At 37.5% G+C, this 19,201-nt stretch overlaps 1 protein-coding gene across 3 annotated transcripts in view; it reads left to right on the plus strand.

Moving 5' to 3' along the window:
- FBXL5 (F-box and leucine rich repeat protein 5) overlaps positions 1-19,201 on the plus strand; it is a 54,503-nt gene that overhangs the window by 34,108 nt on the left and 1,194 nt on the right. For all 3 annotated transcript variants that reach the window (XM_043906154.1, XM_043906152.1, XM_043906153.1), the window contains exons 9-10: positions 227-952; positions 12,601-12,749. In XM_043906154.1, the coding sequence (XP_043762089.1) occupies positions 227-952; positions 12,601-12,749 (875 nt within the window). The remainder of the gene's footprint in view (positions 1-226; positions 953-12,600; positions 12,750-19,201) is intronic.

Raw genomic sequence — 19,201 nt, forward strand, 5'->3', positions numbered from 1 at the left:
TGATTCTCTGCTAGTTCCTGGAGCAATTAGTTCCCAGTTACTCCTGTTATCTTTGCATGTTCCCGGCATCTAAAAAAATCCTTGACAATAGATATTCAGTAAATGTTTGATTGATTATATAAGATTTAAACTCTTTCCTGTAGTTTCCATTTATTTACGTATAAATAAATGCTTTTGAAGAATTTAACGATATTCACGAATAGTCTTGTTACCTCTTAATTAACAGTTGGTCTTGGCTTGGTTGCTGCCAGAGTCTTCGGCATCTTGATCTATCTGGATGTGAAAAAATCACAGATGTGGCTCTAGAGAAGATCTCTAGAGCTCTTGGAATTTTGACAACTCATGAGAGTGGCCTTTTAAAAACTTCTACAAGCAAAGTTACTTCGACTACATGGAAAAATAAAGACATTACCATGCAGTCCTCCAAGCAGTCTGCCTGTATGCATGATGTAACTAACAAGGATGTTGGAGAAGAAGTAGATAATGAACACCCCTGGACTAAGCCTATTTCTTCTGACGATTTCACTTCACCTTATGTGTGGATGTTAGATGCTGAAGATTTGGCTGATATTGAAGATGCTGTAGAATGGAGACATAGAAATGTTGAAAGTCTTTGTGTAATGGAAACAGCATCCAACTTCAGTTGTTCCTCCTCTGCTTGTTACAGTAAGGACATTGTTGGACTAAGGACTAGTGTCTGCTGGCAACAGCAGTGTGCTTCTCCGGCCTTTGCGTTTTGTGGTCATTCATACTGTTGTACAGGAACAGTTTTAAGAACTATGTCAGCTCTCCCAGAGTCTTCCGCTCTGTGTAGAAAAGCACCAAGGACTAGACTGCTTCGGGAAAAAGACTTAATTTACTCTGGGAGTGAAAAATCCGACCAAGAGACTGGGCGTGTGCTTCTGTTTCTCAGTCTGTCTGGGTGTTACCAGATCACAGACCATGGGCTCAGGTGAGTAATCAGTTGCAGAGTGTTAGGAAACGGACGTGTTCTCCTCAGTGGAGTGTAAACTTTTGAATTTAAGTCATTCCTTTCAGCTGGTTTGTTTAACTGAAAGAGTTAACCGCTTCTGCTGTATCGCACTGTTGGAATGATATAACTTCAGCATGACGTTTCAGTCAGTTCAGTTCGTTTGTGATGAGGAAGAACTTAAAAGTTTAACAAATACTTAGCAAATACCTCCAACACATTTGCTCAGGTGCTTTAGTGGATGTGAAGCTGAATAAGATAGTTTTTACCCTCTAAGACTTGTAACAGAGAGGGAATACACATCTTCTGTGTATTATGTGTGTACATTCTCTAAGGGATGTTGGATTACAGATTCTCTGAGGCTGAGAGAGAGAGGCCTCTCATCCAGTTGCAGCAAATGATCAGAAAACGTAATGAAAAGAGGACCCTGACTTGAGCTTTGAAGAAAGACGAGGGATATTGATGGATGACAGAAGGAGAAGAGACCATTCCAAGCAGTAGCGGTCATTTGAGCCCACAGTAAAGTGCCTGCCAAGCAGGAGACACGGGTTCGATCCTTGGGTCAGGAAGATCCCCTGGAGAAAGGCATGGCAACGCACTCCGGTATTCTTGCCTGGAGAATCCCATGGACAGAGGAGCCTGATGGGCTGCAGTCCATGGGGTCGCAAAGAGTCAGACACGTCTTATTGACTAAACAGCAACAAAAACGCTGTGTATCTGTTGTTAGGTTATTTTGTTGTTACAGTTGTTCTCAGCATTAATAGTGTGCAGTATTTGTTTGATTATCTGACATGAGCCTTCAGAAATTGATTTCATGTTTTCTCTTTTACCCTGTCATAAACTTGAATTTTACTCAGGCTCTTTAATAATGGGTGTCAGGCATGTTAAACAGCAAAAATTAATCCAGGATAAAGCCTAATAATCCCTCTTGTCTTTTAAGTATGGTCTTTAGCAGATTAAGTTGGACTCTGGGGAATATTCAAAGGAGATTTGGTTTTCTGGTTTGGTTGTAGTGAAGGATGTATATTGGGGAATAGTGGGCAATAAGGCTATGACAGAGTTTAAATTCAGGGAAGAATTCATTGGGGGAATGGGGGACACAGGAACTACCTTAGGAACTGCAGTTTGAGTGCAGCTCAGATTTTAAAAAGTGCGGCTGTTTTAATTAGATTATCTTGGTAATGATTATCTACTATGTGACTTGCCCTCTTCCAACTGATAGGAGTCCAGAGTAAATGAGACAAAGTCCTTGCTTTCATAGAGTTTACAATTTAATGGTAGAAGTAGGACAAGAAAAGTAGACTATCAGACAGAATAGTCAATCTTTTAAAATTTAGTAAACCTTTTAAAATCTTTTTTGTGGCCAAACATGGTCTAAGTATTCCTTGTGCACTTGAGAAGAATGAGTATTCTGCTGTTGACTGGAATGTTCTCTATATGTTTGTTAGGGCTATCGGTTTATTGTGTAGTTCAAGTTCTCTCTTTCACTCTTGGTCTTCTTCCATTGTTCTATCCATTATTGAAAATGGGGTATTGAAATCTCCAACTGTTTTTGGAGGGCTGTTTGTTTTTCCCCTTAGTTCTTTCACTTTTGTTTTGTATATTTTGGAGCTCTGTTAAATGTGTGTTTGTTCATAATTTTTTTAATCTTCTGAGTGGAGTGGTGAGCCTTTTGCTAATATATCATATCCTTTGCTTTTTAAAGGTTACCTTTTTAAAATCGCTTTCATTTCACAATGTTATAGCTCCCCTGGCTCTCTTTGGTTACTTTGTTTTGGCCACGCTTTGCAGCAGGTTGGACCTAGTTCCCCAACCAGAGATTCAGCCAGTGTACCCTGCAGTGCAGCCGTGGCATCTTAACCACAGGACTGCCAGGGAAGTCCTCTCTTTCGGTTGCTTTTTGCATGGAAGTCTTTTCTCATGCTTTCCTTTTTAACCTCTTTGTGTTTTTGCATCAAAAGTGAGGTCTGTAATACAGAGTGTATAGATGGATCCATGTTTTTAAAATTTTTTGATTAAAATTTTAAAAAATCTGTTTTCTGCTAATTACTACCTTTTGGTAGGAGAATCTGATGGACTCGTATTTAAAGTGATTACTGATGAGGGGGACTTTATGCCATATAGCTGTTTCTTTTCCTTATGACTTTCATGCTTTTGTTCCTTATTTTCTCAGTGATGTCCTCTTTTTATGTTTCGTTTGTTGTAGTATACCATTTGATTCCCTTTCCCCCCATTTTCTTTATTTTTTAAAGTTTTTTTTTTTTTAGTTATCTTAACGGATAAAATTAACACCTTGAAACTTAAAAACAATGTAGTTTGATAATCAGCTTAGTTTCAATCATGTACAAATACCCTACTCTTGACATCTCTGTCTCATCTCCCTTTATATTGTTATAGGTACAGGTTACATCTTTTTTTTTTTAAACCTCACCATGAATCAGCCATAGCATACAAATATCCCCTCCCTTCTGAACCTCCCTCCCGTCTCCCTCCCCACCCCACCCCTCTGGGTGATAACAGAGCCCCCGTTTGAGTTTCCTGAGCCACACAGCAAATTCCCGTTGGCTCTGTATTTTACATACGGTAATGTAAGTTTCCATGTTACTCTTTCCATACATCTCACCCTCTCCTCCCTTCTCCCCATGTCTATAAGTCTGTTCTCTATGTCTGTTTCTCCATTGTTGCCCTGTTTATACACAGTACAAAATGAAAGTCGCTCAGTCATGTCCAACTCCGACCCCATGGACTATATACAGTCCATGGAATTCTCGAGGCCAGAATACTGGAGTGGGCACCCCTTCCCTTCTCCAGGGGATCTTCCCAAGCCAGTCTTTTGTATTGCAGGCAGATTCTTTTACCAGCTGAACTACAAAGGGAAGCCCAAGAATACTGGAGTGGGTAGCCTATCCCTTCTCCAGCGGATCTCCCCGACCCAGGAATTGAACCAGGGTCTCCTGCATTGCAGGAGGATTCTTTACCAACTATCAGGGAAGCTCTTTATACTTTGTGTACCCTTTAACATAGATTTATAATGAACGTTTTATGCTTTTATAGGTGCATTTTTAACTAATCACTTTCTGCTTTCAAACGGTATTATACGACTTCACAAAGAATGTAAGAATCTTCAAAGAGTAAGCTCTTGTTTCCCTCCCCATTCTTTGTGCTGTTTTTGTTATATATTTTATTTCTATATAACTCTATAATAACATTGTTAATATTTTTTCTTTGAACAATTGTATTTTAGAAAAAAAAATTAACAAATCTTGTTTCACCTTTTTTGGCATTCTTCTTTTGTAAAGTTTCATGTTTCCATTTGGTATTATTTTTCTTTTCCCTGCCAAGTCCTCTGTAGTTTTTCGCACTGTAAGTCTTTTGACAGTAAAAACTCTATCAACTCTTGTCTGGAGAGCTCCTTATTTCACTTTGATTTTATAAAGATTTTCACTGTGTATAGAAATCTAGGTTGGTAGTTTTGTTTTAGCGCTTTTAAGATGTTCCATTGTCTTTCAGTTTGCATAATTTATGAGAATTGTATTCAGTTTTTATCTTCATTCTTCTGTATGTAATGCATGTTTTTTCCTTAAGCTGCCTTAAAAACTTCATTTCTGTTTTGAAAGCAGTTAGCACATGGTATGCCTTGGTGTAGATATGGATAGCTTCATCATTATCTTGCTTGGGATATCTTATTGAGATTCTTAGATCTGTTGTTTCTAGCTTTCATGAAATTGAAAAACAAGATTCAGCCATGATTTTCTCTCTTCATTATTCTGTAACCCTTGCTTCCTGCTGGGAATTCATATATGTCAGATTTCTTGATGCTGTCCATAGGTCACTTGATTGTAATAGTTCCCTGACTGTCATAACAAAGTACCACAAACTGGGTGGTTAAAATGACAGGAATTTATTCCCTCACAGTTCTGGAGACTAGAGTTCTATAATCAAGGTGTTGGCCAAACCATGCGCCCTTTGAAAACTTTTAAGGGAGCGTCTTTTCTTAAGTTTTCCTACCTCTTATGTAACTAGGTGTTGCTTGGGCTGTGGCACAGTAGCCCCGGTCTCTGCCTCGGTGTTCTTCACACGCCGTCCCATTTTTGCGTCTGTGTATTTATGCGTCTTCACATGGCATTATCTGTGTGTGTGTGTGTGTGTGGACATCAGTCTTGCTGGATTAAGGCGCACCCTAATGACCTAATCGTAACTTGATTAATTCTGCAAAGGTCATATTTCCAGCTGGAGTCACGCTTACGATACGAGGGTTAAGGCTTCAACATACTTTGTGAAGACAGAGGAGAAGGGGCACAGTTCAACTCGTAACACTTTGCTTTTCCTTATTTTTCTTCCTTACTGTTTCTGTTTTTCTCTTGGTGCTTCATTTTGGTTCATCTGGTTGTTCTTCAAGTCCACGAATTGGATTTACAGTGTTTAGTCACTGCTGACGTCGTTCGGTGTACTTTTTGTTTCAGATACTGTATTTTTTGTGTCTTGAAGTTTCATTTGGTGTACTTGTGTTCGCCCCCATATACCTACACACGTACACCTAAATACACAATGTATGTAAATGTATTAAAACATACCAAAATAGTAAAAATACACAAGATATTTTTCTGTTTCATTATGTTTGTATTTTCTTTTAAATCCTTGAGCATATTTAACATAAAATCTATTTTAAAGTCATTATTAATTTCATCATCTTTATCATTTATTGGTCTGTTTATTGTTTAATTTGTTTTTTTATTCTTTGTATGTTTAATAGTTTTTGATTGAATACCAGATAATGTGAATTGTACAAAATCAATGAATTCTGGATTTTGTTCTGTTCTTTTAAAGATTACTGCTCTGAATCACTCCCTGATCTGTATTATCTCCTTAACTTGATATATTTCTAAAATTTTTTTTTCTTATCACATGTATTATTAATACTTTGTTTAAATGTTTCTGTCTTTGGTTTAGGGCAGAGATTGTATTTTGTATTTTACTGTATAGGCCTGTGCCTGGCATACTTGGACATTGGTGATAAAAAGTAGGCTACAGTTGTCTTTCTAGAATGCATTTCTTATTACTTGTTTGTACTCCTTTATCTAAGTCTTTCAGTGAGTCTAACTGCCCTTTGATTAAAGTTCACATTCTTGGCCCTTGATTGCCCCTGTAGTTTATCTCTTGTTACCTTCTTTAAGTATCTTTTACTTCCTCCCATCTTCACCTTTCACAAATAAAAGACATCAAATAGGTAAATATAAACATGACACACACACGAGAACCTTCCTTTCTTTAACTATACTTATCTATTTCCTTTTCCTCCAATATATAGGCATATCTTGTTTTATTGTACTTTGCTTCATCATGCTTTGCAGATAATTGCATTTCACACAAATTGGAGGTGTGTGGCAACCCTGCATTGAGCAGGTCTGTCAGTGCTATTTTTCTAACAGTATTTGCTCACGTCACATCTCTGTGTTACACTTTAATTCTTCAAACTTTCATTATTATTATATTTGTTATGATGGTCTGTGACCAGTGATCTCTCATGGTACTATTGTTTTGGGGTGCCACAAACCATATAAGATGGCAGACTTAATTGATTAATGTTGTCTGTGTGTGTTCTGACTGCTTCACCAACTGACTGTTTCCCTGTCTCTCTCCATCCCGAGAGACAAAAGTATTGAAATTAGGCCAGTAAATAGCCCTATAAGTGACCTCTAATTGTTCAAGCAAAGGGAAGAGTCACACATCTCTCACCTTAAATCAAAAGCTAGAAATGATTAAGCCTAGTTAAGAAGGCATGCCAGAAGTCAAGGCAGGCTGAAAACTAGGTCCTTTGCACCAGTTAGCCAAGTTGTAAAAGCAAAGGAAAATTTCTTGAAGCAATTAAAAATGCTACTTCATTGAACCAGTGAATGATAAGAAAGCAAAACAACCTTGTTATTGGTAAGGAGAAAGGTACAGAGGTCTGGATAGAAGGTACTATACTAGCCACTGTATTCTTTGAAGCCAAAGTCTAACTCAGAATAAAACCCTAATCTCCAACTCTGTGACGGCTGAGAGAGGTGAGGAAGCTGCAGATGGAAAGTTGGAAGCCAGCAGAGGTTGGATCATGAGGTTTAAGGAAAGAAGCCATAATGTGTTAAAGTGCAAGGTGTTAGAAATTGCAGCAAATTACTCAGAAGATCTAGCTAAGGTAAACAATGAAAGTAGCTACACTAAACAACAGATGAAACCACCTCATATTGAAAGAAGATGCCATCTAGAACTTGCACAGCTACAGAGGCGAAATCAGTGCCTGGCTTCAAAGGACAGCTGACTCTCTTGTTAGGAGTTAATGCAGCTGATGATTTCAAGTTGAAGCTAGTGCTTATTTACCATTCTGAAAATCTTAGGGCCCTTAAGAAAGATGCTAAATCTACTCTGCTTGTGCTCTGTAAATTAAGTGACAAAGCCTGGAAGACAGTGCATCTGTTTACAACGTGAATTATTTAAGCCCACTGTTGAGATCTACTGCTCAGGAAAAAAAAGGTTTCTTTCAAAATATTGCTCAGAGACAATGTACCTGGTCACCCAAGAGTGATGGAAGTTTACAGTGAGATTAATGTTGTTTTCATGCCTGCTAACACAGCATCCATTCTGTACCCTGTGGATCAAGGCAAAACTTCTAGCCCTATTCACCTTTTTGAAGTTGTTGGTTATGCGATGCGCAGTCGGTCACTGTCATGGAAGAGAATTGGGCCCTCTTTCTGTTGGCCAATGCCGGCTGTAGGCACTGCAGTTTTTGTTGCATCTCATCGATTTGCTGAGCATACTTTAAAGATGTAATGGTTTTGCTGGGATTCCGAAAGCTGTAGTGGATCAGACAGGCAGCAGACCACCAAACAATGACCATGATCTTTTTTCTGTGCAAGTTTGCCTTTGGGAAGTGCTTTGGGGCTTCTCAGTCCAACCACTGAGTTGGTTATCGCTGGTTGTTGTATAAAGTCCACTTTTCATTGCGCATCACAATCTGATGAAGAAAAGGTTTGTTATTGTATAGATTAAGAGAAAAAGACACTTCAGAAGGACAGTTCTTTAGATTTGTGGTCAGCTCATGCTGCTGCTGCTAAGTCACTTCAGTCGTGTCCAACTCTGCAGACCCCATAGATGGCAGCCCACCAGGCTCCACCATCCCTAGGATTCTCCAGGCAAGAACACTGGAGTGGGTTGCCATTACCTTCTCCAATGCATGAAAGTGAAAAGTGAAAGTGAAGTCGCTCAGTCGCATCTGACTGTTCGAGACCCCATGGACTGCTGCCTACCAGGCTCTTCTGTCCATGGGATTTTCCAGGCAAGAGTACTGGAGTGGGTTGCCATTGCTTTCTCCAGGTCAGCTCAGGAGGGACCCATTTATCAAGCTTTTTCACTTTTCCAATTTGCTGCAAATGCTGAGTGACCGCAGAACAGTTGACCTTCTTCAGCAGCGTCATGTGTAGTTGTAAGAGGATCAGCATTGGTGATTGCTCTCGGTTGGTTGTCAACTTCCCATGGCCGTCCTCTGTGCTCCTTATCATCAGGGCTCTTGTCTCCTTTGCAAAACTTCTTGAACCACCACTATTGTACGTTAATTAGCGTTTCCTGGGCCAAATGTGTTGCTGATGTTGCGAGTTGTCTCCACTGCTTTATGATATTTTGAACTCAAATAAGAAAATCACTCGAATTTACTTTTTGTCTAACATCATTTCCCTAGTCAAAAAAAAATACGGTAAAGAACCCACCTGCCAATGCTGAAGGCTCAAGAGTTGCGGGTTCAGCCCGTGGGTTGGGAACATCCACTGGAGAAAGAAATGGTAACCCGCTTCAGTATTCTTGTGTGCAGAATTCTCCAGACAGGAGCCTGACAGGCTGTGGTCCATATGGTTGCAAAGAGTCGGATACGACTGAAGTGACTTAACATGCACACAATAAGTCATTAGCAAAAAGACAAAGCAAGAAATGTGCATTGAAATGATGTATAAGTTAACCACCTTTATTTAAGAAAGTATTCCATTGTCAAATGGCAGATTTCAACAATGCAAAATCTGCAGGTACTTTTGCAGCAGCCTGTTGCTGTTCCTTCACCCAGTCACGGCCGACTTTTTGTGCCCCATGGACTGCCAGCACCCCAGGCTCCCCTGTCCCTCACCATCTCCCAAAGTTTGCCCAAGTTCATGTCCATTGCATCGGTGATGCCATCCAGCCATCTCATCATCCTCTGATGCCTCTTCTCCTTCTGCCCTCAGTCTTTCCCAGCATCAGGGACTTTTCCAGTGAATTGGCTGTTCACATCAGATGACCAGAATACTGGAGTTCATCTTCAGCATCAGTCCTTCCAACAAGTATTCAGGGTTGATTTCCCTTAAGATTGACTGATTTGATCTCCTTGCTGTCTGAGGGACTTTCAGGAGTCTTCTCCAGCACCACAGTTGGAAGGCATCAGTTCTTTGGTATTCCACCTTCTTTACGGTCCAACTCTCACAACTGTACGTGACTGCTGGGAAGACCATAGCTCTGATGATACAGACCTTTGTTGACAGAGTAATGTCTCTGGTTTCCACCACACTGTCTAGATTTGTCATAGCTTTCCTTCTAAGAAGCAGTCGTCTTCTGATTTCATGACTACAGTCACCATCCGCAGTGATTTTAGAGCCAAGAAGAGGAAATCTGTCATTACTTCCACCTTTTCCACTTCTATTTGCCATGAAATAATAGGGCCAGATGCCATGGTCTTTTTTTTTTTTTTTTAATCTGGCTCTTTAACTCTTCTCCTTCACGCTCATCAAGAGGCTCTTTAGTTTCTCTTTGCTTTCTGCCATTAGAGTGGTATCATCTGCATGTCTAAGGTTGTTGATATTTCTCCGTCCTATCTTGACTCCAGCTTGTAACTCATCCAGCCAGGCGTTTCTCATGATGTGCTCAGCATATAGGTTAAACAAACAGGGTGACAGCAGACAGCCCTGTCATACTCCTTTCTCAGTCTTGAACCAATCAGTTGTTCCATACAGGATTCTACCGGTTGCTTCTTGACCTGCATACAGGTTTCTCAGGAGACAGGTAAGATGGTCTGGTACTCCCATCTCCTTAAGAGCTTTCCACAGTTTATGATGATCCACACAGTCAAAGGCTTTGGTGTAGTCAGTGAAACAGAGGTGGATGTTTTTCTGGAATTAACCTAGCTTTCTCTATGCTCCAGCAAATGTTGGCAATTTGATTTCTGGTTCCTCTTCCTTCTCTAAACCCAACTTGGACATCTGGAAGTTCTTGGTTTGCATAATGCTGAAGCTTAGCATGCAAGATTTTAAGCATGACCTTACTAATGTGGGAGATGGATGCAGCTGTCTGATGGTTAGCACATTCTTTAGTACTACCCTTCTTGGGAATTGGGATGAAGATTGACCTTTTCCAGTCCCGTGGCCATTGGAATCTGCAGTTACTTTTGCAACAACCTAAATAAAATGTTTTTTATTAAGGTATGCGTGTAATTATTTAGACATTGCTGTTGTAAACTTTATAGGCTCTTAAGTATGATGTGAACGTAACTTTTTTGCGTGCGCTAGAAAAGCAGATTTGTATGGCTTGCTTTATTGTGATAGCTGCTTTGTTGCAGTGTCTGGAACTTGGCCTGCAGTCGTCTCTGAGGTCTGCCTGTACTGTATTTCTCTTGTCTTTATGCATTTGCTGTCTCTGTAACATGCGTGTGTTGGCTGACTTCTGCTTGTTTCTATTTCCATTCCAGTTAAAATGTCACTTTGTGTGCGACCCCCTCTCCCTCAGGCCACAACCACCCTTACTATATTCCCGGAAGAGCATTTATCGTATAATTGTTTACTTTTGTCTCTTTGTTATCCCACTAGAATCGGTGAGGCGAGTGAATGCAAATATAGCTCACTGAAGTGTGTTTGTAATATGAAGTTTTATATTCCATGCAGTCTGCCTCAACGTCCTGAAAGTTTTTAAGTTTTAGAACATGAGGTAGTCTGTGCATTGAGGTACCTTCCGAGATCTTTTAGGTCACTTTTTAGAAGCTGTTTTATTTTTTAATTATGAGCTATTCAACTTTACAGGAAAAAAAGATTCAATAAACTGTAAATCTTACATTGTCTTCCTTTAAAGATGTCTGTCTGTAATTACTTGGCCCAGTGAAGATACAGAGGTTCTGACCTGCTGCTGTTGTTAAACTCCGGTAGAGATCAGGGAATCTGTGATTTAAGAAAAAGAATCAGTCTTTTTCAGTTAAAATATCAGGAGAAGTGTGCATTTAAATCTCTTAAGTATATTGGGGTCTTGATAAACCCTTTTTGATTGACCAGTTTTTTCTTTTAAACATGCAGTGACAAAACATTAAAATGTATATACCGACGTTTGTCCAATTAGTGTTTCTCACTGAGTTTATAAATATTTCCCTCGTTTATTCTGACTTCAATAGTTTACATACTTTTACTTACCTTTACTTCCTAATTTCCATGTACCTGTGTAATGATGCTAATTGTCTTTTTTTTTTTTTACTGAATTGATTGTATCATAGGCTTTTTGATATCTCTGTCCAGATGGACTGTTGCTAGTTTTCCCAGTTTTTGCTGTTGCATACTGAAAATTGATGTTCTCAATTTTGCTCTTAATATTTTTCAGCTCTGCCATTGTCATTGTAGTCAATTTCTCATTTTACCGTTGTTGTATAGTGTTTTAAAAACTTCTTTTAAGGTATGCCATGAAACCTGATGTTTTCATTTTTAGTGAAATGGAATTCACATTAAATCTATTTTTAAAGGGTACAAATCGGTGGTTTTAATATATTTACAAGGTTGGCAGCCACTGCCACCATCAAATTAGAGACATCTTCATTAAACCAAAAAGAAGCCATATACTCATTAGGAGTCATTCCTCATTCCTCTTTGTCCCCAGCCCCTGGCAACCAGTAATCCACTTTGTCTGTCTTTTCTGCCTATTTTGGACATTTTGTATAAATGAAATTACCTAATATATGGTCTTTTGTGTCTGACTTTTTCATTTAGCACTGTGTTTTCAAGGTTCATCCCTGCTGTAGCGTTTATCAGTACTTTGTAGCTGCGTCCTATTTATACTAAATTTTGTTTATCCACTCATTCATTGGTGAACATTTGGATTGTTTCCACTTTGGGGGTATTATGAGTAATGCTGCTGTGAACATTTGTTTGCAAGTTTTTCTATGAGCATGTGTTTTCACTTCCCTTGGATATGCACCTAGGATAGTAATTTTGGGTTATAGGCTGACTCTAACTCTTCGAGGAACTACCAAACTGTTCAGTAATTTTCTTGATAATTTTTACTTAGACAATTTGGTAGGAGAATGAAGGTTACAATTCTAATATTCAGTATTTCCTTCCTGTAAGAATTGACTTACTATCATGTTCTTATAAAGAAAATTTCAAAGACTTGTTTATTGAATATCCTTGTAAGTGTCTCTGTTAAGTGAACAGTGTCCTACCTAAGGATGAAGTTAGTTGTCATGTTTTATAGAAATTCTTTAGTTTTCCTCATTTTCAGACTGAAGGATCTGTTCATATTCCATTGGACCATACACATGCGTAAGTTTTCATAGAGTCTGTCTTTTAATTATTAATCTGTTCTCTGTTGGATTGCTTCTCTTGCAGGGTTTTGACTCTGGGAGGAGGGCTGCCTTATTTGGAGCACCTTAATCTCTCTGGTTGTCTTACTGTAACTGGTGCGGGCCTGCAGGACTTGGTTTCAGCATGTCCTTCTCTAAATGATGAATACTTTTACTACTGTGACAACATTAACGGTAATGCCTTTTTTAACAATGAGATAATTTTGGAGGAGTTGATTTAACACTTTTTAACAGTTCTGATAATACTTAGGATTTCTGTTGTGTTTTCTAGATTTCAAATTACCACACATTTTTGTAATTTGAGATTTAGTCCTTTTCTAAACGTGAGCTTTTCTTATGGAGAGAGATTTCAGCTATCCATTCTACCAGATTTTAGAAATATGTAATAGTTTAATCAATCCAGAGGGGCAAGTTTTTGTAGAATTACTAAAGTTCTTATAAAATTTTGGGAGTTTCTTCTAGTGAAAGAGCACTCATTAACGGTAGAGGTACTGATGTTCTAGGTAACACCCAGTTCTTAGGGATGGTAGTCAGTTTTCTTATAGGGCAAGAAAGCTTCATAGTATAGTAGAAAAAGGAGGACTTGGGTGATGTGAGCTTCTCAGGGACCCTGAGTCTGGTTCCAGATAAACCTCTTGGAAGATGGAGGAGGATGGTGAGTGTGGTAATGGGAAGAGACTGAGGTGCTTTAAATGTGACTAAAATCCCTATAGTATTTTGGAGATGGAGTCCTGCACTTTCTTTAACAGCATCAGGTAAATATTTCTTGATGTTTTGTTTTGTTATGTTTTTTTTAAGCCTATTCCTACCCTGCAGAGGGACTGTTTAATGTGCTTTTTCAAAGTACATTCACTGCCCTGTTGGTCATCTGGTAATCGCTGGTGGACCCTGCAATTCAGAAATCCTGAAGCATAAGCAAATCAACCTCCTATATTTCTAACTGGGAAAAGTTTACATGGTTCAGATTCTGCTGTGTCTTTTTACATCATATATTGTTATTTTTGAGAGTCCAGTTTCATCTTAAGATCATGGGAAGGTCAACTGAGTTTCTCTCAGGCAGAGAACTGGACAGAGGCCAGGAAGACTTAGAGGAATGGTATCTTCTTGAATGGCAGCCTAGTAGGCAGAGAAGTTAGCAAATCTACTGTTTCTCAGATGAGGTTTTTCTTAAATATATATATAGGAAGAGATTTCTGGAATCACATTGGTGATGCAGGAGATGACCTCCTGTGTTCTGGAAATAGCAGCTCTAAGTTGGAGCATTTCTTTGCTCTTCACTGCCTGTGGTATATGATAAGAATGGTGAAAGTGAATGTCACATTGGTTGCAACCTGCTAAGTGTGTGAAAGAAAGTGTGAGTGCTGTGGTGGTGCGTTTGCTTCTTCGGGAGCTTGGGAAGAGTTTTACTTATTCATTTTTTTTGTATAGTTATGTCATTGTAGTTTCACCATTGTATTTACTAAGGCTTATGTATTATGAGAAGTAATCAATAAGCGATTATTTTTTGTAGGAAAAATATCTTAATTGGTAGTGTAATACATTTGATTTGTCTACGTTGATTTCACCATAGGTTATACTTATGGGAATAAATCTTCGAACCTAATTTGTTATACTTATTTTGGGGTATGTAGATATTATTGGCTTGGTGGGGGGATTGGGTTTCACTTCATTTTTATGACCTGCCTGCTTCTTTTGCATGTATATTTTTTAAAACTTGTTAGTATGTTAGAAATTCTTTCATTTTGACCTATTTTGAATATATAAATATTAAAGTGTTCCAGAGGAGGTGCTATATTCCTTTTGTTGAATGTTTGTTGAATTCTTTTGTTAAGATTTTTTTTTTTTTTATAAAATAAGTGGTAATTTTCAATAAGCCAATTTTAATGAACATATCTGTCTTTAAAGGGTTTGAAACAAAATAGACAGTGCTTGTATAATCGAATACCAAGTCTCCTTTTACAGCTTCTTAAAGCATGATTTGGGGGAAATGGAAATCCTTTAAAATTTACAGGGTGACTTGTCATATGAATTTATAATATGTTCCAGAGTTCCAGCCAGTTGCTCTTAAAGCAGTACTCCAGATAACAGTCTTTTCCTTAAAGGATATTTTGACAACCTAGAAAGTGTTAAATAAAGTTGCCTTGTTTCCAGTTTTGCAAGATGACATGGGATTGATCCAGTATCTTTCATTACAGTTCAGCTTGTATAGTAAATATTTAGTGACTGTGTAATGGCTCCCTTTTTATTATTATTGTTATTAGTTTTGAAAGTAGCCAATATTTTTATACATGTTCTTAGACTAATAGGGGGCATATTCAGGTAACACATTTTATTTTAATATTTGAGAATAACACAGTGAAAATTCATTTTGTCAAGAGTTTATTTCCATAGTTAACTACCAGGTTACTACTAAAAGAAGTAAATACTGATAAATAATGTTCATTAAATAAATGATAAATGAAGCAAAATTTTCTGTTTCCTAAGCCTTAGCAGAGATTTTGGAGAAGATTAATTATCAAGCATTGTCTCCTGTGAGCAAGACACTATACTAAGCATTGACATAAAATGACATTTTTGTTCTTCTGAATTTTGTTCTTCATGACATTTAAATTTGTTTTTTGATTGACAAAAAAGTTAAGATTTAAGTATAAAGAAGACTTCTTAGCCTTGACATTTAAAAAATTCTTTGTCGTTTAAGAAGCAGTAGATGGAATTGTATAATTTTAGAGCTCTGAAGAACATCTGAACAATGATGGCACATAAGCTTTTTGTACTGATTTGCATTTCAGTGTATGTTTATGAATTAAGAGAGGTTAGCTCATAGTAGGTGACACAGTCTCAGATGATTTGCTCTCTTATGTTTCTAATTTAAGTTAAAAGGAACTTTAAAGGTAAGTGAAGGTAAGTGCAGATACACAGCATAAATAATGTGCTTAAAATCTAAGAAAAACAAATAATTCAGTAATAAAAATTTGGGAAGATAATGATAGCTAACATTATAGCTCTTCTTTTCTAGTATTTTAAAGAACGTTTTCTTATGAAATTTATTTTTACCATGCATTTAAATATTTTATTTGATGATTATGCAGATGTTATTTTTCTGTTTATTATCCTCTACTGTAACTTAGCCCTCATATATTATAACCATTGGGTTGTTTTTTAAATCTCACATCAAGATCGGTATTTACTGGTGATAAGTCCAGTGTTTACCTTTTGAACTCCATGTCTATGTAAGTGCATCTAGAGATCCTTGGCAACCCAGCATATCTTAGTCCTATTTCTTTCTAATTCTACCTCGCTTTTTCTGTGGCCTGTTTATTCTCCTGTCCATTTATTCCCTTTTCTGAACAGCCCTCTGATACTGAAGCATCTTAAGTGTTTACATTGCTTATGACTTTTATGCTTTGGAAATTGCTGTTCACCCCTGTTTCCAATAGTATGAAACTAACTTAAAAACAGTGGTTGTCTTTACCTTTGCTTTGCTGTAGGCTTTCAACAAAATAAAATCCATTCATGGATGAATCCACTTTTATGGATTATTAGGATCAGCCATCTGGAATATCATTGACCTTTCAATGGGGTTGTAGTTTTGAGGTAGTGTTACAGTTATTGGCTAAGTACAGTTATGCCCTTAGATTTCCATTGAAACTCAGACAGATATCCTAGTGTGTGTTTGAGAAAGGGAGCCCATTTTATATCAGTATGAGCAATAACTTTGTGACGAATAAGGAGAAACTGACAGGTATCAGGAAAGGGTTATTTTCTACCTAATGTAGGGCACGTATTTTAATTTCTGCATTTTCCTTCCTCTATTAGCCCTACTGCCATCCCTGAGACTTTGAGAGCAAAGCGACTCAGGTCTCCAGGGTAAACACTGAGGATACTGGGCCTCTGTGTTTTGGCGAGAACAATGAAAAACTGTGTGGTATAGGCTTTCCGCGAAGATATTGCAAGTTTGGTTCCAGAGCACCATAATAAAGGAACATTGCAATAAAGTGAGCCACATGAATATTTTGGTTTCCCAGTGTATGTAGAAGTTATGTCTGCACTATACTGTAGTCTATTAAGTGCAATAGCTTTATGTCTAAAAAAGCAATGTACATAATTTAAAAGATGCTAGCCATAAAAAAAACATGCTAGCCATCATCTGAGCCTTCAGAAGAATAGTCATGTAGTACATTAAAGATCACTGACTATAACAAATGTCATGATAATGAAAAAGCTTGAATATTGTGAGAGTTACCAAAATGTGACACAGAGACAGCTCAGTTCAGTTCAGTTGCTCAGTCGTGTCCGACTCTTTGCGACCCCATGAACTGCAGCATGCCAGGCCTCCCTATCCATCACCAACTTCCGGAGTCCACCCAAACCCATGTCCATCGAATTGGTGATGCCATGCAACCATCTCATCCTCTGTCGTCCCTTTCTCCTCCTGCCTTTAATCTTTCCCAGCATCAGGGCCTTTTCCAATGAGTCAGCTGTTGCTTCAACATGAGACAAGGAGGGAGCAAATGCTGTTGGAAATAGTGTCAGTAGACGAGCTCAGTGCAGGGTGGCCACAGACTTTTAGTTTGTGAAAAATGCAGTATCTGCTAAGTACAGTAAAGCAGATCACAGTTAAATGGAATATACCTGTGTTTGGAAAAGAACAAATTTTTTGAGTGGCATCCTTGATCCACTTGGCTCCTACGAGGCTCCCTTTTATTGTCTCTCTTGCAAACCAGTAGATACTTTATTTCATTGCTTTCAGCCATTGCTTAGGACTTTTTCCTAGGCCACTTTTGATTTCAGTATAAAATTTCTTCTTTACCTTTCTGTCCTTTTAAAGAAAATAGGAGTATAGACATTTTAAAGTATTATAGGGAGTTTAATTTTGGAGCACTGCACCGAAGTCTCCATGTCTCTTTCCTCATATTTCTCCCTTTCAGAAAAGTTAGAATTATACACTGAGAAAATGATAGTTAGATGTGTTTTTGTAAAAGCTGCCAGTATAAGCATTCCGTCACAGGGACTGTGTCAGGGCGGGGCAGCGGTAGTGAGGTAGGGCCTTGGGTCTCCGAGAAAGGTGCCCCTCAGCGACTGGCAGGCTGAGCAGTGACCAGAGTAAGGGGGAAGGGAAGCGGACTCAGAAAGGAAGGTGGGGAGTATCAGTTAAAGCTGAAAATGTGTTCAAAGGGAATACCTGGTCAAATGTTGTCAGTGTGAGAAGATTTTCAAGCCAGAGGATTCCTTCCTAGGGCGTTTCGAATATCTGATAACACGCACTAAGAGATTTCATTTTGACTCTGTGATTAAGATTGCTAGATTGTGTCTTACTTTAAGAGAAAATAATCTTAACAAAAGTGCTGCTTTGTGAATTTTAAATTTTGACACATTCGTCTTTTTATTTTAGAAGAACACATTTTAATTTTGATTAAGTAAAAAATAGGCTTTGTGGTAATTCAGTTTTATATTTAAAATGATTTGAGACTTAAAGTTACAGAAAATTTTAAACATATAAACATGATACAGTGAAGCCTATGTATCATTGGCTTCAGCAATTATACACCTGAGGCCAGTCCTCTTTGATAGACCATTGTGCATTCCCTTATTTGCTCCCCATATCCAGACATAATATTACTTTCAAAATTAAATATAAGTATTTGGAGATAAATGAAATTATAAGCTATTATAGTTCCACTATGGTTGTAAAGCCCATTTGTTTCTTTTCCTAAAGATACATTATTATTTTCATAGTGAGCTATATGAATGCTGTACTTTTTTTTTTTTTTTTGAATGCTGTACTTTTTTGTATATCCTAAGAAATTAATCTTTCTTGTTTTGTATATTGCCATTTCAAGAATACAAAGAATAGTTAAATTCTGGGAAATAGGTGTGTTCTGGGTGTTGATTTGCAAATTGTTACTTTCTTACGTTGCTATTAGCATAATCACTTTCTTTTGCAATGGTTTGGTACTTCAAAAAACAAAATGAAACTAATTTAGCCTATTTTTCTGAGTTAAAGTCTTGGTATCATCCCAGAGTACTATGATTTTTCAGGTTTGATCCTTTTTATAAAATGTTATTTTCTACAATAAAATTATATTTCTTGTATTATATATTTTTATGGTCCTTAGTGTTACAAATGCAAGTATTTTGGTTCTAATTGATGAGTAAAGAACTAATTAACTTTGTTCATGGTGCAGACATACTGAAAAGCTTCAATATAGTTAAAATGTCTTTTTCCACATTTGCTTGCCTTTATAAAAACTATGATTCATTCAGAGTACTTAACATTTGAATATATGCCATGCTCTCTCTGACACTTTCTAATTCTCAGCTGCATTCCCTAATGCATCTTTTAGTCTAGTGTCTTGAATTGCATAATGTGATTGGAATAAAATATCAGTTATTCCACAGATGTTTTATTGCTTTCTTTGTAATTGAATCACAATTTTTATTATGTTTTAGATGTGTTTTTAATTATTTATTCATTGCATACTTAATTCTGGAAAGTAATTTAACCATAGCACATGATTTATTTTGGGGAACAGATGTTAAATAACAATATGGCAAACATGTTAAGGCTAGGTCTACATAGTTTATTTTTAACATAAATTTTGAATGTAGTATTTATTGTAATTGCT

The sequence above is a fragment of the Cervus elaphus genome, chromosome 6, assembly GCF_910594005.1.
Source record: "Cervus elaphus chromosome 6, mCerEla1.1, whole genome shotgun sequence".
Lineage (NCBI taxonomy): Eukaryota > Metazoa > Chordata > Mammalia > Artiodactyla > Cervidae > Cervus > Cervus elaphus.